This window comes from Gobius niger (assembly GCF_951799975.1).
Source record: "Gobius niger genome assembly, chromosome: 3".
Classification (NCBI taxonomy): domain Eukaryota; kingdom Metazoa; phylum Chordata; class Actinopteri; order Gobiiformes; family Gobiidae; genus Gobius; species Gobius niger.
Window position 1 is genome coordinate 31,088,051 of NC_136854.1, and position 20,191 is coordinate 31,108,241.

The 20,191-nt window shown below is 39.8% G+C and overlaps 1 protein-coding gene across 3 annotated transcripts in view; it reads left to right on the plus strand.

Annotated features, from left to right (window-relative positions):
- The window catches only part of LOC306960840 (uncharacterized protein), an 80,096-nt gene extending 68,574 nt beyond the window's left edge, over positions 1 to 11,522 (plus strand). For all 3 annotated transcript variants that reach the window (XM_079553420.1, XM_079553421.1, XM_079553422.1), the window contains exons 10-12: positions 4,628 to 4,701; positions 8,357 to 8,485; positions 9,901 to 11,522. In XM_079553420.1, the coding sequence (XP_079409546.1) occupies positions 4,628 to 4,701; positions 8,357 to 8,485; positions 9,901 to 10,016 (319 nt within the window). In that variant the 3' untranslated portion in view covers positions 10,017 to 11,522. The remainder of the gene's footprint in view (positions 1 to 4,627; positions 4,702 to 8,356; positions 8,486 to 9,900) is intronic.
- The last annotated feature ends 8,669 nt before the right edge of the window (positions 11,523 to 20,191 follow it).

A 20,191-nucleotide genomic window follows, 5' to 3' on the forward strand; every position in this document is an offset into this window, starting at 1 on the left:
TTGGACGCTTTATTTGCGGAACCATCTGCAGACCTTGGTAAGCAGTACCTATAGTTGTTAGTCGTAGGTTTTTGTTTTGGGTGAAAGAGGCAGGTGTAAGTAAGTATTTTCATTCCCTTACATGTTCTAGCCATGTCCTAATGTGTAGAATGAGCCCAGACCTTTTCACCACAACTGCCTTTAAAATCCTGCCACTCAAAAAGTTGTTACTTCAGTCCGAAGTGCCGTCATGCACAAGCTGAATATAGAGGCTGTAGTTACGCATAAGACCTGAGGTGGCAGTAGTGAGCATAAAATGACCAACTTGCATCTAGTCTCTTTAAGATGCTTATTTTTTACTCGTTTTGTCAGGTATTGCTTCATAGTTTCCCAGAAAATAAATGCGACATTGCAGAGCTCCCTCGTCTTTACGACTTGTTCTGATATTCCCAAATATTGACATGTTTGGTATCTACGTGTAGCACGAAAGACGACCGACATGATGCTGTAATCCAAATATGGTCATTTCCTTTCTGAGAAACAGCAGTGGCCATAGCCAAGACTAAAGACATGCATGCTTCTCAAAATTAGGTTTTCTTCACACTCAACAACCGCTTCAGTTGCTCCAACAGACTCCAAACTTCAATTTTTTGGAGGCTTTATGAGAGACATTGTTTAAATATCCACATTCAATTAATTTATTGAGCTTTGAATCACAAAAACAAGAGGAAAACATTTTTTTTTTTAAAGGTGCACTATGCAACTTTTTATTTGACCATTTAGTGACCCAGTGGATGCTTGCGTGGTTATAGCTTAACTTACCATCCCAGTGGCCTGTAGCTCCAGAATCAATTGTTTTTTTTAGGTTTTAACTGCTGATTGAACCGTATCCATGGTTACGCATACATTCCATTACAAAAAACGACTAGAAATGGATCCTGGAGCATGATAGGAGCCACTGGGATGGAAATGAAGGTGCCAAGCTAACCGTTCATACAGCCGCTGGGTCACTGAAAGGTCAAATATGCACGGATAATAAAGGGACTCTACGGAGTTTAAAAATGTAAAAAATTAAGTATTTTACACCCCCTACATGTTCCAGCAATGTCCTAAGGTGTAAAGTGAGTCGGTCAAAAAGTTGTTACTACTGGTCTGAAGTGCCGTCATGCACAAGCTTAATATAGAAGGTGCAGTTACACATCTGACCTGAGGTGGACGTAGTGAATATAAAATGGCCAACTCGCATCTTGTCCCTTTAACTTTTTTTTTCTACCTATAAAGTTGCATAATGCACCTTTACTAGATTTTTGTTTTTGCTTTTAAGATGTTTATTCAAAAACTAAAGACAATATTCAAAAATCCTCTCTGAAAAAAATCTTTGTAGCTAATTTATCAACAAAATAAAACCAAAAACTTAAACCTTTTGTCGCCGAAAATATTGGCGCTTTTGACAATTTCTTATTTTTATATGAAAATATAAAGTGACAGAAAAGTTGATACACATGACCGTAGTCTACAGCAAAAGTTTCAAATTGATATTGCTACATTTCTTTTTTTTTGGCCGAGTGCAGTGCCTCACCTTAATAAAGATGAATCTCAGTCATCCAGGAAATGCAGAGAGTCCACAGTATCGACTCAACTGGACATTTCCTCACTTCGTATCTTTAGAGCTTTTGAGTATTATGGCCAATTTATATCAATATAGAATAAAAATCTGCTTCCATTTGGCACAATGCAGTGGTTCTCAATAAACCAAAATTAATTTTTTAGGCACGTCATCCCAATGCTACAGTTGAAAAGCTCTGGTATAATGAGTAGCAGTGCACGAAAGCAAATGCATACCTTTTATGTAGACGTAGTAAAACAAAATTGGCTAAAGATCGTTGGAGTCTGCAGTAAAGGAGCCCGTTTCCATTTAATTATAACATTTTATACCAAGAATGTGTGTCTGGGCTCTGTCTTAAAATATGTCGATCCGCTCCAGGAAACGCCAGAATTCAGTGCGTTGTTTTTACCACGGCTGTAAATGGACAAGCGAAATGTGTTGGCTCTTTCTGCAACCTGGAGAGACTAAAACCAAGAGCCGCAGAAAAGGCCTGAGTAGCTCTTCTCACAATCAATGATTCGTCGCGGCCTTCCTCATGTCTGTGATATCAATGTGGTTGTCTGCCGGGTCGAAGTCTCCAAAAGAGTATTCAACGCCCATACATTTAGGTCTCTATCCCCTTGTCCCATCTATTTACCTTTTCAGTGCAGTCAAAAGTAACATTTTATATAACGGCATAACATCCAAACTCTTTGCGTGAAATTCAGTTTTGTTTTCTGGGTTGGAATATTTTGTGACCTTTTGCATCTTATTTGTGTTTTATTGGTTCTATGACTGTGGTCGGGTGTTATTTCAGATCAAGGTGGAAAATAATTTGAAAATGGGTTTGAAAGGAAAACCTACTTAAATGTTGTTTATTGCAGTAATACAAATGCATTTGAGCGTTTTAGCTTCTTCTTGATATTACGGCTCCAAGCCTCGAGGCTCACTCCTTTTTGTATATTAGTTGTTTTTATGGATACCATGGCTGTGTGAGGCCTCGTGTTTGATGGTGGATTGCTTCAACCCCCTCCTGATTGGAGCGGCAGCTGAGTGACTGATCAACCCTGTGTCTACACCTGGAATGGCCACACCTATTTAAGGACACACCCATCTGCATGTTCGGGGCTGCTGGCCTTTGTGGTCAGTACACCATTGGGGCTTTTCCACAGGCAGACACTGCACAGCCCAATGCCTGGTCAACCGGGCTGGGTGAGCTTTTCGACTGCCGATGCCAGGGCCAAACCGGTCTGACCAGGTATAAGTTGTGGCACCGACCTCTGGCTGTAGCCAAAAGGCGCTAAACCGTGCCGTGAACAGACGCTGACCTCTGATTAGCAGACGAGAGAGAGGACAGCCCTCACTATTAACATGTAGGTCATACGGATAGAATATTTCACAACATCATATCGCTGTTCGAAAAGGGATATTAGCATTTAGCCACTATTAGCTCAACTTAATGTCAGCATAACATTTGCATGTACCTTCATAGTTGTCTTTTAGCTGCTTAATTTTCTATTATCCTTGGCACCTCTGAATGAACTCTGAACTTTTAATGATGATCTGTACAGCGTGAACAGCTGTGGCCACGCCGCCCACAACAACTGCGGTTGTGTTGAGTAGTGGAAAACAAGAGTGCACTGGGTAGAGTCGATACGTGACAATGCGAGCACATAGACTGGGGCGTGTGCGGTAGAACAGTGGACAGACGGCTCATCTGTGTCACTTTTTGGAATGTTCACTTTCAAGTGATTTAGTATTTGGTGGCACTCTTTTGTTTAGCAATGACTTTTGTTTGTGTTAGGCCTAATTTTATTAGTACACTTATTTACGTTTGTGCACTTTAATGTTGTTGGTTTCTTTCGCAACCTTTGTTTATTGGGTTTTTTGCCGCGTAAATTTGTAAATAGCCTTTTTGTTCACCTTTTTATTCCACTTTGTATGAAATGATCCTTAACACACCTTTTTTTGAATTCACCATTTTTACATCTTAGTTTCTTGTTACTTCCCTTCACCCTAGCAGAAGTGGGTTGCAACCCTGGAAACAGAGATAAAAAGTAGATTTAATTCCCAAATATTCGACAACACTCTCGAGGTAGGGGGTGTGGAGTACAAATGAAAAATCCAAGGGGTCTACAATGCAAAACAGGTGGGAACCATAAACTGTAAGTTCTAATTTCTCATGTCTTTCGCACCACATCTTCCATTTTAACCACTTGTTCAGGAGGCCATTCTGGTTTAATGACGATGGGTTTTTTTTCGGCCTCACGTTTGTACTGAAGCTCTTTCCTAAAATGGGCCACATGTGTGGTCTCTCGCTCTTGTCTGGGCCGTTTACGTCATAATAAATTGTATAAAACATTTGTCAAGTTAATGCATAAGCTTTGCATATTGGCTTCAGTGGGAAACAAAAAAAATGATTAATGGCTGTACTCCAAACAAAAAACTCAATTTCTCCATTATAATTATATCGTTGCGTCCAAAGAATGTGGCCTGGTTTGTGTCGGAAAATCCACAGCTGGACTCTATAAAGATCTTCTCCGAGTGTTGTAAAGAGTAACATTCATTAATGTGCTTTTGAATGTCATCCAATCCGTAGCAATAAGGTTATGCAAAAAGAATCCCTCATCGGCGTATTATTAATGTTCTCCTCTCCGTGGCTGCGGTCCAATGTTTGCGAGATTGAAAACTAGGGAGTGCTATGCTTTCCAGGCCTCTTGACCCAGGAGCATTATTTACTCGCGTTGAGCTGAATCACCGCTTTGAGGCGAGAGAGAAAATGGTTCGCAGCGTTAATATTTTACAGACATCGAATGATTTCTTTTGACCTCAGATGCGCCAAAACCAAAGCATGCGTGTGCATTCAAAGTCACTGTGTCAAACGGGGCGGGAAGCGTGGGCGGACGAGGCCACTTCAGTCGATCACATTTCCTTCACAAATTTGTGGAGTATAGCGGCGGTGGTGTCAGTAAGAGGCGTAAGAGAGTAAGAAAACTGACTTGTCTTTTTTTTCCACGTGAAAGGCGCGTTTTGCTCATTGTTGTTTGTGCTTTTTTCCTTTAGAGCGTGCAGACTGAAGAAGAAGGCGCAACACGAAGCAAACAAGATTAAACTGTGGGGACTCAACCAAGAATATGGTCAGTACTGTTCAATACAAATGATGTCGACAATGACGACATTGCATTGGTTTCATAAAGCGATTTTTCCAAGTGCTCCAAATTAGGGATGCACCGATCCGATACTGGAAAATATACGATATAGGGTGTCGATTCCTTTTCTTTTTCTTTTTTTTTATAAACATAAAACAAAGCTTACAAATAGCACATAGACAAAGGAAAGACACATAAGGGTAAGGTACATATTTGATTCTTGGAATGGTTCTTGGGTGCTGAATGAGAGAGGAAACAAAAAAGATTAAAGCAATAATAAATCATGAGAAATCATAAAACATGAAAAATGATGATAGTAACAAATAATAGTAAAGAAACAATAACACTAGAGGTATAGGTAAACTGAATGGGGTAGTGAACTTGAGAAAGGGTAAACGTTCAGACCATTTGGATTAGGAGGAAGAAAACAAAACATAACGAAAGACAAAATTGAAAAATAAGAATACATAATATAGCCTTAATAATAACTTAGTCATAATAGTATCATTCGCTTATAATATAGATCTAGTGTACATATCTATTCTGAGGGTTCGGAGGTCAGCAATAATATTTGGTGTCATACCCATACATATCTACAAATATTTACACATTAAACACCCATAGTTATTATATACACTGTATCTATTTTTGCATATTATTATTATTATATAGTACACATTATATTATTATGTACAATATGTAATAACATATAATAACCCCCCCTTTATTTGGTTTATAGGTAGTAGCATACAGTTGTGGATAAAGTTCTGACCACCCCCACCTGCATCTCTGTCTTTGTGTGGTGCATTAAAAACTTTGTGATATGTGGTGCAATTAAAAACCCATAGGGTAGTACAGGATGCAGAGCCTTATCCCAGAGCTCCCTGTTTTGGGTGTCGATTCCAAATATCCGATACTGAACCGATACCTGTTTGTGCCTCATTTTGAAGCACAGAAACTGCAGAATTCAAGGTATCTCCAGGACGATCGGAGATACCATGAATATAAACTAAGCAGTCCGAGGCGCACTGACTGAACAAGGAGCAAATTGGAGCTTTAAGCAATGTTAAAAACAACGAGCCCACATCAGGAGAATCATAATATAAGATCACCCTTACATGTTGACGATAGCGAGAACTTAATCCAGTCCAGTCGACCATATTTAGTGTTATATTTAGTATTTATTGTGATGGACGACCGGTTCAGACTGGGACTCGGCCCATAGTTTTTTTTTAGCATCTGTGCTACCTCCAGATTTTTGTTCGCTAAGTTAGATAGCTGCCTTTTTTCCTACAGAAATGACTGTGAATGCAACACAAAGCAGCCTAATGGAAAATCACTTTAAATGGTACAGTCTGACCCAGTGAACATCGTCTCTTTGTGTCACTTCAGTTCCTCTGTGCATCAGACTCTCTCTCTGTCCTGCTCTGCCCTCGGATTTTCCTCGAGTTCAGCCGCATTCCTGTCGTTCCTTATCACTTCATTGTGTTGATTCTGGTTAAGGAATTTCCACTCTGAAGCCAATACACACATGCGCCCTCACGAAGCCTGACCTTCTAAACCCCAAACTTCCGTATTTTCCCGGTCACTCTTTAGAAACAATTACCTCCTCGTGATCCAATAAGTAAAGCTTCCTGGTGTTTGAAAGTTATTCACTGATCTGGCAGGGTTAGGGTAAGGTTTAGGGTTAGGTTAAGGATTGGCTATGAATAAGCCGATTATTAATGGCCATTAGTATGTTTACAGATAAAAGTATTATAAGCAGTGTGTTAATACTTTACAGGCATATTATTAATGCTTATCTGTATTGGAATAAAATAAGTTTTGTCTATGGTAAAAGCAGACATTTATCCTAAAAACTCTGGTTTTAAAGCCTTTTAAACAGTCATAAAATGTCAGGCTCGTAGGCATTTTTTACAGTGAAGTGACAGTTTTTCTCCCTGAAAGTTGTAAAACCTGGTTTAAACTCAGTCCCTGTGACGAAATTTGATGTTGTAAATGGAGTAGGAAAGTTTGAGATGAGTTTGGACCAGAAAATAGCAAGTTGGATATAGCTCCTTTAATATAAAGCGTTACAAAAGACACTAAAGCAGAACCAATATTGAACTAACTAATAAGACTAAAACTGAACTGAATTTAAGTTACCACACTATTTTTTGTCTGTTTTAGCAAATGAATTGTGAATCTCAGTCAGATATGAGACCTCAGCAGTTTTATGATGTTCCTGGGATATGAATATTGCATTATTTTGCGACGTATTTCATTATTTATTGGTTTATTTGGTCCGGTCTCATGCATGTAAACACCCCCATGCACACTCTCAAACACACTCTCATTCATCCTGGCCCGGGCGCGGCACTGCCGTCGACCACTGCTCCTTACGGGTTGCCCCAGCGGCATCGAAGGATGGGTTAAATGCAGAGGACAAATTTCCCTACGGGGACAATGAGGTATACAAACAAACAAACAAACTATTGTATGTCATGTATGTTGTTTTTAGAAGTAGGAGAAACCAGAGGACCCAACAGTGTTTAGCACTTCACTCACAGAAATCTGTGCTGTTTCAAATGCACATAGGCTGCCACTATTAAATGACACGTGAATATGACAACTCGGTTTTAATTTATTTAAGAGTAAATGTGTGTACTTCAATATTTATTATGCGTACAAATTGTGCTCTACAGATAAGCTTGCCTTTCCGAGCAGATGTGCTTAGCCAAGGTTTCAATCAACATCCGGAGTCAAAAACGCAATGCAGCTGGACATGTCTTAATTTAGACACTGAACTTTGGCCTTTCAGAAGAGATTTGCATGAGTCTGATGAGTCAGCCGTCTAAATTAAGACCTGCCGCATTGTTGTTTTGACACTGTTTAGCCAAAATTTGAATTTGAAAACCCAGAGTTAGGTGCAGTTTACACAGCAACAAAATGGCGGTACGTTGGTACACATGTATCTTTTATACAACAACGCACATCATAACGCCTGACACGCGGCCGTTTTCAGCCACTCTGCCTCATGTGAACTGCAGAATACAAAGATGAATGCAGAACGGTCACGTCAAGGCCCTGGTCTGAACACTCACGATCTCATTATATTGTGTCCCATTGATATTTAGTCAAAAACGGCCTGTGAATACTTGTGATGGCTTACTTCGGAAAGCTCCAGAGTTGGCGTAAGAAGCCATATTCATCCCAAGAAGTAGAAACAGATAAACTGTCTTCCTCTTTGCACTCACGGCACGTGTAAAAGCGTGTGATAAGGAACACAGCGCTGTTTGCTGGACAAAGGCGTGCACTGAAGTTTCTTAGGTTTTGTTGACACCTCATAGTTTTCATATAAAAGCAGATCGAGAGAGGACATGGCTGCTCAGTTTTCCTGGAGGCTATTGCCATGTAAACTGTACCCGCTAGGCCACTCAAAGTATATGCAAACTATACGATCTTCACCGTTTTTAATTATGCAAGTTATATTAGTGAATCGATGTAATAGGCTTATGTAAGACACTTGCATAATCCCTCTGATTGCAGTGCTTGCGTTTTGCCCTGCTGTCGTTGACTTTGAAGTGTGAGTCTAGACTTAGTGCTTTGTTGTTATTGTATCATGGTCCTGTAATATCGGCCTGTAATGCGTCCTGATGCGCAGAGAACCTGCTGGGCGCTCTGCTGAGGATTAAGGAGGTGATCCGGCGGAGAGTGGAGAGCAGTGAAGAGGACGAGGCGGACCACAGGGGCATGACGCAGCGGCTGGAAGACATCCTCCGACAGTCCAGCGGTAAATAAGACTGTAATGGCTCTATACGTGCAGCACGGAGGCGCACAGGGACACTAATCCACCAGCAGGACTTAGTATTATAGCTTCAAAAGATCATTGGCTGTTGCCTGGTGCTTTTTATGTGGCCTGAAGGCAACTAGCAAAGTAAACACGGTTATACAAATAGTTTTTTTGCACTTTGATACAGTTTTTTTTTTTTTACAAATAAAAACCTAATGAATCTAAAAGCGTGAGCTTAGAGCCACATTTTTGCTGAATGCCTCTCCCCTCATTTCACACTGTACTGCTCAATCTTGCGTTGCGTTGCGTTTCATTTCCAATTTCTCACTTCCGTAATACGTGCTTGGTAAGTTGGGACACAACAAACATGAAATATTTCCCAGCATTTTAAGCCACTTTAAACACCAAAGCAAACGGCAGCAGATGGAGAATTATAATGCTCACAGTGACAGACACTTAAGATTTTAGTCCTATTGGCGTCTAAGAACGCACCCAGAGAGCACATGGCTACTTAATATGCAAAAACAAAAGGATGTTCTTTAGTGCTTCGGATAATTCAGTGAGTGTATTTGTAAGCTGCTGTGGACGGTAGGGCTTTCCATGTTAGCATTAGTATGTGCGTTGCGATTAGCCTATGTGAACCTTAATGGCCGCCTAGTCTCCCTAGTCTCCTCCTACGCAGCTTGTTTCTTAAAAGGGCAAAAGGGCGGGAAGCCCTGCACTCATGGGGCAGGCGGAGCCTCCACAGAGCTCCAGAGCTTGATTAACAGACTCTGTCAATGTACTGTCAATGTCAATGTACTGAAAATGCTTCAAAATTTCAGGCTGATAAACATATTATAATAATATAGTAATATAAAAATATTTCACCTGCACCAGTGTGGTGACATGGGTCATAGCGATTTTTAGAAAAAGAAAAACTCTTTGGAGCCAGGCTTTTAAGCCGTTGAGCCGGGACGTTTGAAGTCCCATTAGAATCAATGCTCCCAAGTGTCTCTTGGAGTCGCCCCTGGCCACCAGGGGGTGGTATTACAGCAATATCAGCTCCCCACCATTAGGACCATACAGAAGCGTGTTCCTCGGCCATTAATGAAGAAGGAAAAAAACATATATAATTAGCTCCGGAGTATAAGACGCACCTCTCGGGAAGCTATGAAAAAAAGTGCGACTTATAGTTCGGAAAATATTGTATTTAATATGAACCAAGGTTATGGCAGTACTTCAGAGATGGTATGGCCGTACAGCTTGGCCCAATATGATAGCGATTTAAATGAGTGACCAGGTCAGGGTTGCTAGGTCCATGGTTAAATCCCGGCCTCTCTCCAGTATTTGACCAAGCACGTATTTCAGAAGTGAGGAATTACACACACTGCCACAATCTTTTTATCATTTATTGTTTCTTTGTGCCCCTACAGGCCCGTTAGTTGCCGGTCGGACCAAAGACTTTGTTCAGAGGATCCTGGCGGCCAGCGCTGGAGGTCAGGTCCAACAGAAAGGCCCTGCCCAGGGAGAGGACACTTCGGCTGGGTAAACCTTCCCAGTCTGACCCCCCCCCCCTTTCTTCTCTGGACCCGACCGGTAAAACTGGCTCATCCGAGAGGTGGCGTCTTGTCACAGCAAAACGGGAGGAAATCTCTGGCTCATTTTCTCTCGATCTCTAACACGACCAGGCCAGAGCTGCTGCTAATGCTAACATCTTTGTATTTTGTCGTTTTGTCGTGTTCGTGTGTGCGCCTTTGAGTGTAACATAGTTGTACTCTACTCCTTTACTGTCCGTGCTGTACCCCATTGTGCCTATAATGAATAGACATTGCACTGTTTTTTGTAAAAAATGGTTGTAGTTGCCGGCCGGGGGAGATGGAGTAGGCAAAGGGATGTCAGGACGCAAAGATTTTCACCATAAATTGCATAAAAACTTGATCGCGAAAAGGTTTTAATGATGGGAGACAAACCACTGATTTAGTAACAATTAGCCTACCCCCTCATTATTTTCAACACTAATGACAAGGATTATTTCTATCATCAAAAGACGAGAGATTTATGAGCAGCACTTTACTTACTTTACAGCCCAATAATAACATAATGTTGTAGGATGGAAATCATATGGTACCTTAAAGTGTGATGACATGGTGTCCATAGTAATTGCATAGAAACAGGACACACACCTAATTTTTCTATAGTCATGTGATAAATCATAATAATAATAATCCTAACCCCATCCTTCAACCAGTATCAAGACGAGGGCCGGGTCAGTGCAGTGCATCGGCGACCAAGGCAGTTTCCTAAAGTGCCATCCAACAATTATGGCAACTCTATGATGAAATATGCGATGAAGAATTCGTGATTTTGCACCCAAAGCTGTAACAAAGCTTGTTCCTGTCTAAAATGAAGTATGTACATCTTTCCATTTTTACACATGATACATGGAAAGATTGCCGGGGGTATAATCTATTTTGGACTGCTCTGTCCATGCTTAAATGATTAGTGCATCCAATCAATTGCAATGGTCAAAGCTTTTGGCATTCGAAGAAACAATGAACAGAACGGCGCAAGTTCCTAACACCCATCATGTTAAATTTCATAAAAGTTTTGGCGTCTTGACATCCCTGAGTAGATCGTAGGTTGCGAGGAAGCGAGCGGAGGGCAGTGCGGGGTGCATTCGAGGACAAAAAAGGAACAAAAACCGAAATAAGGAAGTAGGGAGTGGACCGGGCCAATGGAAAACAAAGGCGCCAGTGTTTTATATCTGGCTCCTATAGAGACGCGCTGCACGCCATCCGGGCCGCATCGACATCTGCAGTGGCGAGTGACAAAAGACATAGCTCCAGCTGCTCCTACGAGGAAGTCGAGGCTTGAAATGGAACGTTATGCTGCAAAACGTGAGGTTTTGCTAAAAGTGAGTCATGTTCAGAGTTTTCATCCGGATTTGAATCGTTTTGACAAGTTTATGGTAATTATTTTCTATTACATCGAGATTATTTGACAGAAATTCAGCTGCCACTCCATTCATTGGTGAATAGGGAAGAAGTTAATTTCATTAATAATATAAGAGCCTTAACAAATAGGCCATTGACATAAACGGCATCATAGATGTACCATCAGTGCCCCCTTTGGGTGAAAACAAAACCTAAGAGTGTGTAGGCCTATGGGAGAACAGGGATCTTCTCTCGTTCTGGAGATAAAATATTCCACCCAAACCAGTGATCAGAACCACAGGAAAATGGCCGCTCTTGCTTACGGACACATCAGTTCACTGTCAGACGATCGGGAGCTATTTTATAATGGAAAAATATGAGCCAGTTTATCGATTGCTACTATCTGTTAAGGCCATAGGGCTTATTATGGAGGAAATGGCTCAACCTAGTAGCTGTGTATTATGCCCTTTTTGATTTCTTTGACCGGTAAATATTCAGACTTATTAAAAGTGCTCAGCGTTAGGCGTTAGGCGCTAACGTTAGCGATAGCAGCCTAGTAGATTCGCTGCTGAATGAACATGTACCATTTGCTCTCCAATGCTACAAAACTACATTGTAGGCTCTGCATAAATTTGATTTAATATCAATATAAAAGGGACAGACTAAAAGTTGAAGCCTTAATGACATTATGAAGCAACCAGCGAAAATGTTACACAAGAAAATGTTACTGACATGTCATGATCACAGTGGATTCGGTTGCTCACTTTAAAGGTCTTCTGTGTGAATTATCTGAAGCAACAGATGCACTTCCACGGCTTCCTTCCTTCCAAATCAAACAAATAAAACGTTTTTCATAATTAGACGTTCTCAGACAATCTCTGCCCATTCATTTCAATGGGCAAGAGCTGCTGTTTTCACCCAAAAGGCACACATAGTTGTTTTTCCCATCTATGCTAACCATATTCTAACGTTAGCTTTATGCTACAAGCTGAACTTCGAGTTCCATTTTTTAACTTCTAGGAGACAATCTGCTCTCTCAAAACATTCATAATGACCAGATTTTGACTTGACTTCATTTGTGTGTCCTAAACTATGCTTATAGTCAACCAGAAAATGTCTAGAAAAAAAGTGCAAAAATAGCGCTACTTTTGGCTGGTTTAGCTACTGACCATGACCTCATGTTGGGTTTAGTCCCTGTTTTAGACTTTCCCAAATGAAAGATGAAAAAAACACATCTTGAAGTCTGTGAAAATGAATCCGAAACGACTGAAACGATTCAACTCCAGATGGATATTCTGAATTAAAGGCATTGTCAAGTTCTTTCTCTCGAGCTATTCCTTCTTTGCAGTGCATATTGTTCTCGTACACTTTCTCACGTCATTTCACCCCATGTATAGGAATAAAAGTGGAAATGCACCTTATAAATCAAAGTGACCAAAGAAAATCGACACTGCTGAAACACGCAAACACCAAAAACTCTCCACGCTTCGATGCTGCCAAACATTCACTGTTTAGTTCGAAACGTCCAAGGAAAGTGACGTAAATATTTGTAATTTTCTTGTGTTTACGCAAAAGAATCATAGCATTTATATCAGCTGCAGGTCCAAACTGAACTCTAAATAACGCCATGAGCCACTATAATAATGTAATTTATTGATTTTTGCCATTTTTCAAGTGTGAAATGTGTAGAATGTAGCTTTGAAGTAGTCACTTTTTCGTCACTTTGCACCTATTTTATTCTATGGTTTTTGATGCACCTTATACTACAAATGATATTTATCTTCAACACAATTAGTTAGAGCTGAATGTTATGTGTTAAAACGTGAACATACACAACCTAAGAACAGCTTGAAATTTGTTATTATTATAATTATTTAGGAACTACATTTTGAATTAAATGTGAAATTACATTATTTTACTATCCCCTTTTTACTTCATTGATATACGTATGGTTGCACTTAACATTTTTGTATGCAATTGCACTCTATAATATAATAATTTAAGTATAAAGACTAAAAAGCCCCAGAAACACTGGACAAAATGCCATCTTAAGTTAGATAAAATGATTTAAAAGTGCTTGAATTATTGGAATTGATGCTGATTATGAAAAGATTTGGACGATCTTACTGCCAATGGAACAAGAATGATCTTTTGCTTTTGACATTTTTGTCTCTCTGAATTTATTTTATTTGAGGTAAAATTGTTTCATCTTTTCAAGACAGTCCGAACGTTTTCAAAATCTACATAAATAATTTTAATTCAAGCACGTTTTGGGTAATTTATGTAAGATAACATATTTGTGTTGACAAAAATAAACACTATCAGAGGAGGGAAGCATATGTTACTTTCCATTGCTGGAAAGTAACATAAAGCTTTTTGTGAGCATGATTCACCAAATAGGTTGCGTTCATGTGACATCACAACATCCTTTGTTAAGTGGTGACGTCACAGCTCTACTTCCGGGTCCCAAGATGTGTGAGAAACTACAAAAAACTCTTTAATAGCACAATCAATATTTCTGAAACTCAATGGAGAGTTACTGAACATACTTATTTATCAGGCCCATTAGCCAAAAATTATGTACCTACTGCTATAAAAGTAATATTTACCAAAATCGGTACATCCGGGTTAGCGGAGATAAATGCTAGTGGCTGCTATGCTAACCCGGAAGTAGCGACTTTAGTAAATATTACTTTTTTAGCAGTAGGTGCAGCATTTTTGGCTAAGGAGTCTGAGAAATAAGTAGGTTCAGTGACTCTCCGTTGAGTTTTAGAAATATTGATGGTTGTTTTAAAGAGTTTTTTATGTTTTTTCTCACATATTTCGAGGACCCCCTTGAAAACGAGATGGTTCGTCTCCAGGGGTTATTCCTCTTTAATAATTTGTCAATGTATATTACCCGGAAGCGGAAGTCGTAACGTCACACTTCACAAACGTATAGTTTAAAATTGAGATGGACCAACTGAAAATGGTGGTAACTATGGTAACTACAACTACAACTGGCAAATTGCACAATTTTTTTGTCTTAATTTTTTCTTAACATCTCAGTTACTGGAATAATCCATATGAAACATAAAATGTCTCAAAGTTCGTTGTCTGCTCTGTCAGCACGAATGAACTAATGTCCAATTATTTTCTCATAAAGGGGTCTAAAAGTGGTGACAATATTCGAAAACGTGTGTCGTTGACCAATAGGAAGGACTTTCAGACATAAAAATAATGTGGCAGGTTTGTGAATGCAATCACTGTGAAATACTGATGAGGAAAATCAATTGTTCCTTTTTTCGTGTTGGAGATTTCTTACAAAAACTGTACTTCTCTTCATCACATTGTAAATCGTGAGCGCCGCCTATTGACTGTTTGAAACTGCCTGCATCACAGTGTGGGGGCCCCAAACCTGATGCGTAAATGAAATGAGTGCTGATCCACTTTAGCACATACTCGCTTTGCACATCCCCTAAATGTTATTCTACGACCAAATGCGCTTGACAGAAACAAAAAGGAATGATTTCTTGTCAAAGTGAAAACTGCCTGGATGTACGTAAATCCCTTTTCCCACTAATTTCTTTGAGTTCAGTTTGGACCTGCTAACGCTAAACCTATAGCCTCTCGAATGCACACAGCTTTTTGGCTTTACTTTATTTATCTACTACAACTTCCTCAATGCCTTTGCTGCCCTCCGCTCTGCCCCTGGTCTTTAATATGTAGCGCACCTTCCTAACTTTTTGCAGATAGAGAAAAAACACACACTTAGCTAGACAAAGCAAATAAGTTGTTCCTATGTCGTTGTTTTTCGTTGGCATGGCCACAGCTCACAAAGTGGGCATCACGTTTTGTTTTGTTTTTGTCGGGAAAATTTGCCTTTCTTCTTACTCTTACTCTGTTTTTTTTGTTTTGTTTTGCTGGAGTACTTGTATGTGCAGACCAAAATGTCCGCGGTCTCTAAACGTAATCGGACAAAAGACGAAAATGGTTCCCTTTGATTATTTTGTATTGTTTTGCACTGTGGTAAAAAAATAAGAGCAACCAAGCACCTTCGAAACGAAAAGAAAAACCCGGCACCTTTATTATTTTTTTGGACTCAAGATTGAACGGTTGTCTCTTCTCTGTTCGCTTTGGTGCTACTTTACATGGGAAAAAATAGCAATGCAAATGAATCGCAAAGAACGAGACAGCGCTGCCACAAAATGAAAGAGGAAGTGATGTGAATTCTCAATATTAATGTTTGTGTCGGCCCTCAGTCGTCCAGGAAGTATCCATCGTAAATAGACAGGACTGGGTTGAGTTGAGGACGTTTCGCTTCGATCTTCAAAAAGCTTTTTCTCGCTTTCAGGCAAAATTGTCTACAAGGAGAGTTTAATCAGGAGAAATACCTTGAGAACAGTCAGAAAACCGGTCAAATGATCCAATTAAAGAAATGTAACCAACTCAACTCTGCTCATATCAACATCAATATCCTGAATTCATCACTCTGTAGGCAGGCTTTGACATCTGACAGGGTTTTGGTCTCAGCGCGTACAGCCGGAGGTAATGGGCAGTTTGATGTCTGAAATGACGCCTTTCTGAAGTGCCTGAAGCTTAGCGCCGGAGGGACTGTGTAATTACGGTGCACCTTTTCGGGGATAGTCGTTTTGAAGTCACCGGAAGGGGTGGTTATAGGATATAAAAACATACAGACAGGAGCAGTGAATAAACTGGGCTAATCAAATATCTGTCATTGTTGTTTTTTCATTGTATGTCATGGGTAACCTATTCCTCCTTGATCTGGCAGATGGATTTAGTGATACGTTAAAGCGCATCTTAAGGACGGCCTTACATTTTTTTGGTTTGAAAATGCTGTTATTATTCCAGGCTTCCCTTGGCTTTGCTTCTGGTTTGACATTCTTTTCCAAATCCTCTTGTTCCCCGTCAAAACAAGCAAAACTGCCATCTGCATAGGGAGTTCTTGACCAATTCAAAATTCTGACCAGCCCAGTCTCTCACTCCTATAGATTGTAAACAAAGACCAAGAGAAGGAGGCTTTCCCCATGGCGTTCAAGGTGGGCCAAAAGTAGCTAAAGGAAATAAATAGAACGGTGTAGAGAGTGTGAAGACAAACAGGTGGACGTCAGAATGACAAGTCTGTGATAAATAATGAGTTTCAATGGAAAGTCCATTACAGCAGAGCTTCTTAACCTTTTAATACCATGGTCTGGGTGAATACTCGACTCTGATTGGCTGGAGGGTGTCCATTAAAAAGTGATCATGTACACCTAGTCCGGCAACAGTTAAATGACAGATAAATCACGCTCTGTATCGCTCCACTGCAGCTGTTTCCAAAGTAACGATAAACAATTGAGCTGGAACTAGCTTAAGGTAAAACGGCTTAAAAAGTGAGATGGCTTCTGCCCAGGACTTAAAAAAATCAAACAAGCCCCAATGAACGGTCTCAGGGCCATGGTATAAGCGGGATAATGCACTCCAAGGTGCCCATTATCAGAATAACTAGACTCCGCGTTCTTAACCTTTTTTGACCCCTTGAGTTGTTCATTTATACTCTGTGTACCCCCAAACTTGAGGATCCTGACAATAATCTAACTTAACGTAGATTATTCAGTATTTAGTGTGTTATGTCTAAAATAAAGCTGAAATGTTCTCAATACTCACTTTTCCTCAAAAGATCTTTCAGTTTTATCTTTTTGTTAATCCAAGTGCCCCCATGAGAAACACTGCATTAGAGCAAGAAACTTCTGCAGCCAAACCCTGTAATTAGTCCATTCTTCATTTTATTTGTAAAGCACCTTACAATAAATGCACACAGAGCTTTTCTGAAAAAAACAAAAAAAAACATTTGTCTAAAAAAAATAAAAAACATTAATCCAAAACACAAATGTACATAAAGCTGCAGTCGATTCAGTGGCTACGTGACGAAAGCTTGTTTGAATAGATCAATGTTGAGTTACTCAAAACTAAGGTTAACGTGTACTTTAATTTCCTCGATCTATTGCACGAAGCCTCAATTATGCAGGATATGTTTTTACTTAGTGGGACAACACATTAACTAATTACTGGTTTATAGTCATTACATTCAATAATATTATAACCTATAAACTAAAAGTACATCGCCCAGCCCTCGTGGCCTCAGCTGACTTGTCCTACTATATGGAGGAAATAGCGGTTCATCCGTCACATACTTAAAGCCTCAAGGAAAATATTTGGCTTGGCTTTAACTCGATGTGGAAACAGTAGCCGGCGGCACTCTGTGGGACGTTAAGCGCTCGTTGTCGACGGTACATTTCTCATTTTTCAGTTGCTCGACGATCCATTCCAGGCTCCGGTCCAAGATGTTGCTCGAAACACTTATTTCATTTCTCTGGAAAGTCCATTTCCTGTCCCAGTCCAAAACGTCGAGCGCTGCATGAAAAGGAAAGATCTTTTAAGTACGAGCTATAGTCAAAGCGAAAGTGCATAAGACTTTTTTGTTTCACTTTTGGACATATCAACATTGGTATTGTTATATAACTTTATAACGATGTGCAGATAGGAAAAACAGATCAGAGCAGTTTAGCCACCAAGGGGGCATTTCATATATAATCATGGCTTAAAAATATTCTTTTGGGTACCCCCCTCACTGAAATTTGACATTTTATAATTGAAAAATAATAATGTATTTGCGTAGGAAAGGCAGTAAGCAGTGGGAGACTGGGCTAGTCAGGATTACAAATCGGCCTGGAGCACCCTCTACTGGCATTAGCAGGAATGACACATGATAAAATGGTGAAAACAAGCTTTAACTTTCAGCAAAAGTCACTGTAACAAATCAATGGTGATGAAAACACACTGAAAGCACAGAACAGCTTAGAACGATTGACTTTAAAGAGGACACATCCTGCATATGGAGCTCATACAACACTTAAAACATTATCTTGGTGCCTCACAATTTATATTTTATGTTTTATCACCTTACATTATGTCTCTATAAGAGTTAAATAGTAACAATAGTAACAGGCCCTAGAGCTGGTGAGACTTTGACTGGGGCTCCTCCTGCTGGCAGCTGTGGGAATAACTTGCTAAAACTGACTTCAGTTTCGATTTACGGCGTGGTTTACAGCTTCAGCACAGCCTGGTGAACACACTTAGACTCAGAACTGATGTTGGATTATGGGCTTTAATAATGTGGGTACAGTTTCGGCTTTTAGCAATGACACAATTGCAGAGGTGGGTAGAGTAGCCAAAATATTTACTCAAGTAAGAGTAACGTTACTTTAAAGAGACTAGATGCAAGTTGGTCATTTCATGCTCACTACTCCCACCTCAGGTCTTATGTGTAACTGCAGCTTCTATGTTAAGCTCGTGCTTGACAGCACTTTGGACCCGAAGTGACAACTTTTTGAGTGACAGTGCAGGATTTTAGAGGCAGTTTTGGTGAACAGGTCTGGGCTCATTCTGGCTGGAACATGTAGGGGGAGGAAGATACTTAGTTTTAACATTTTTAAACTCCGTAGAGCCCCTTTAAAATAATTTGACTGAAGTACATATAGAAAGCAGTGGCTGAAATAATTAGTTAAGTAAGAGTAGAAAAGTACTTGGAGAAAATGTTACCTGAGTACTGTGAGTAACTGAGTAACTGTTCGAGCGTAAACGTCTGATTCATGTTTCAGTTGTGACAAATTATGAGACACAACAAAACACGAAAAAAATTGAAAATTGTAACATTATTGAAATACAATACCATAAAAACATCATTATTTAGAATTAAGTTAACAAAACAGTTTTCACATGTCAAAATTAAGATTTTCTTTAAGATTTGCTCACAGTAGCATGAGTTACTATTGTTTACTATTGAGTACAGATTTTAGTCAAATAGAGGAACAAATATTGTATGTTACTTCAAAAGGTATTGTAGGCACATGTACTTGAGTAAATGTAACTGAGTATTACCTGCCTCTGTGCAATTGTATCTAGGAAGTGCAGAACGAAGCGCTGACACCATAGAAGAAGAAACAGCTAAATTTAAGAGGTTTACCACAGGATGAGTGCAGTGGAATACAACTTCAGGCATGTTTTTTTTGTTTTTGTAACACACAGCTCAAAAAAGTCACAATAAAATCGAGGAAAGATCAGATCAGAGCGCTTCAGCAGTAGAGGAAGAAACGTCCAAATTCAACAAGAAAAACACACACAATTTGTTTAATATACTTGTACGTCTATTACAATATCTTTAAACCGCTTTTCGCTCATGCAGATTCCTTTATTCCATGAGTGGAGCCAGTGCATGCTTCACTGGGGTTAAGTTGTAATGGGCGATGAGTGCTGTGGGAGACTTTTCTGGTTCAGCTCTGGGACAAAACACTACTGGAGTTTTCACTATGTTCCTCTGTGGGGCACTTATCTACAATCTGTTTATGGGGGAGAAGTGCATATGTGGTCTCCGGTCTCTCAAATCAAACGGTAATTACGGCCTGACATTTCTGCAAAGCGTGGGTTTTCTGGTATAGTACATACGGGCGCATATGAACAAAGGGCAAATGCACGGAAAAGTGGCGCTCTTTAAGTAAATCGAAAGTCAAAAAAGTCGCTACCTGGATTAAAGTACCAGAATTGCCTTAAGAAGTATCCCACGCATTATAAAAAATTGGAAGGATAGTGGGGGAAATGATCGCTTATACAAGAGCTTGGTGAAAGATTTATTTATGCAACACTGGACGTACATGAATTTTGGGACATTGCAGAAGCTTATTAAACAATGTCACAGTGCAAAATATTACAATGTGTTTGTATGCAGTATTTTAATGGGTACTTTGTACTGTTT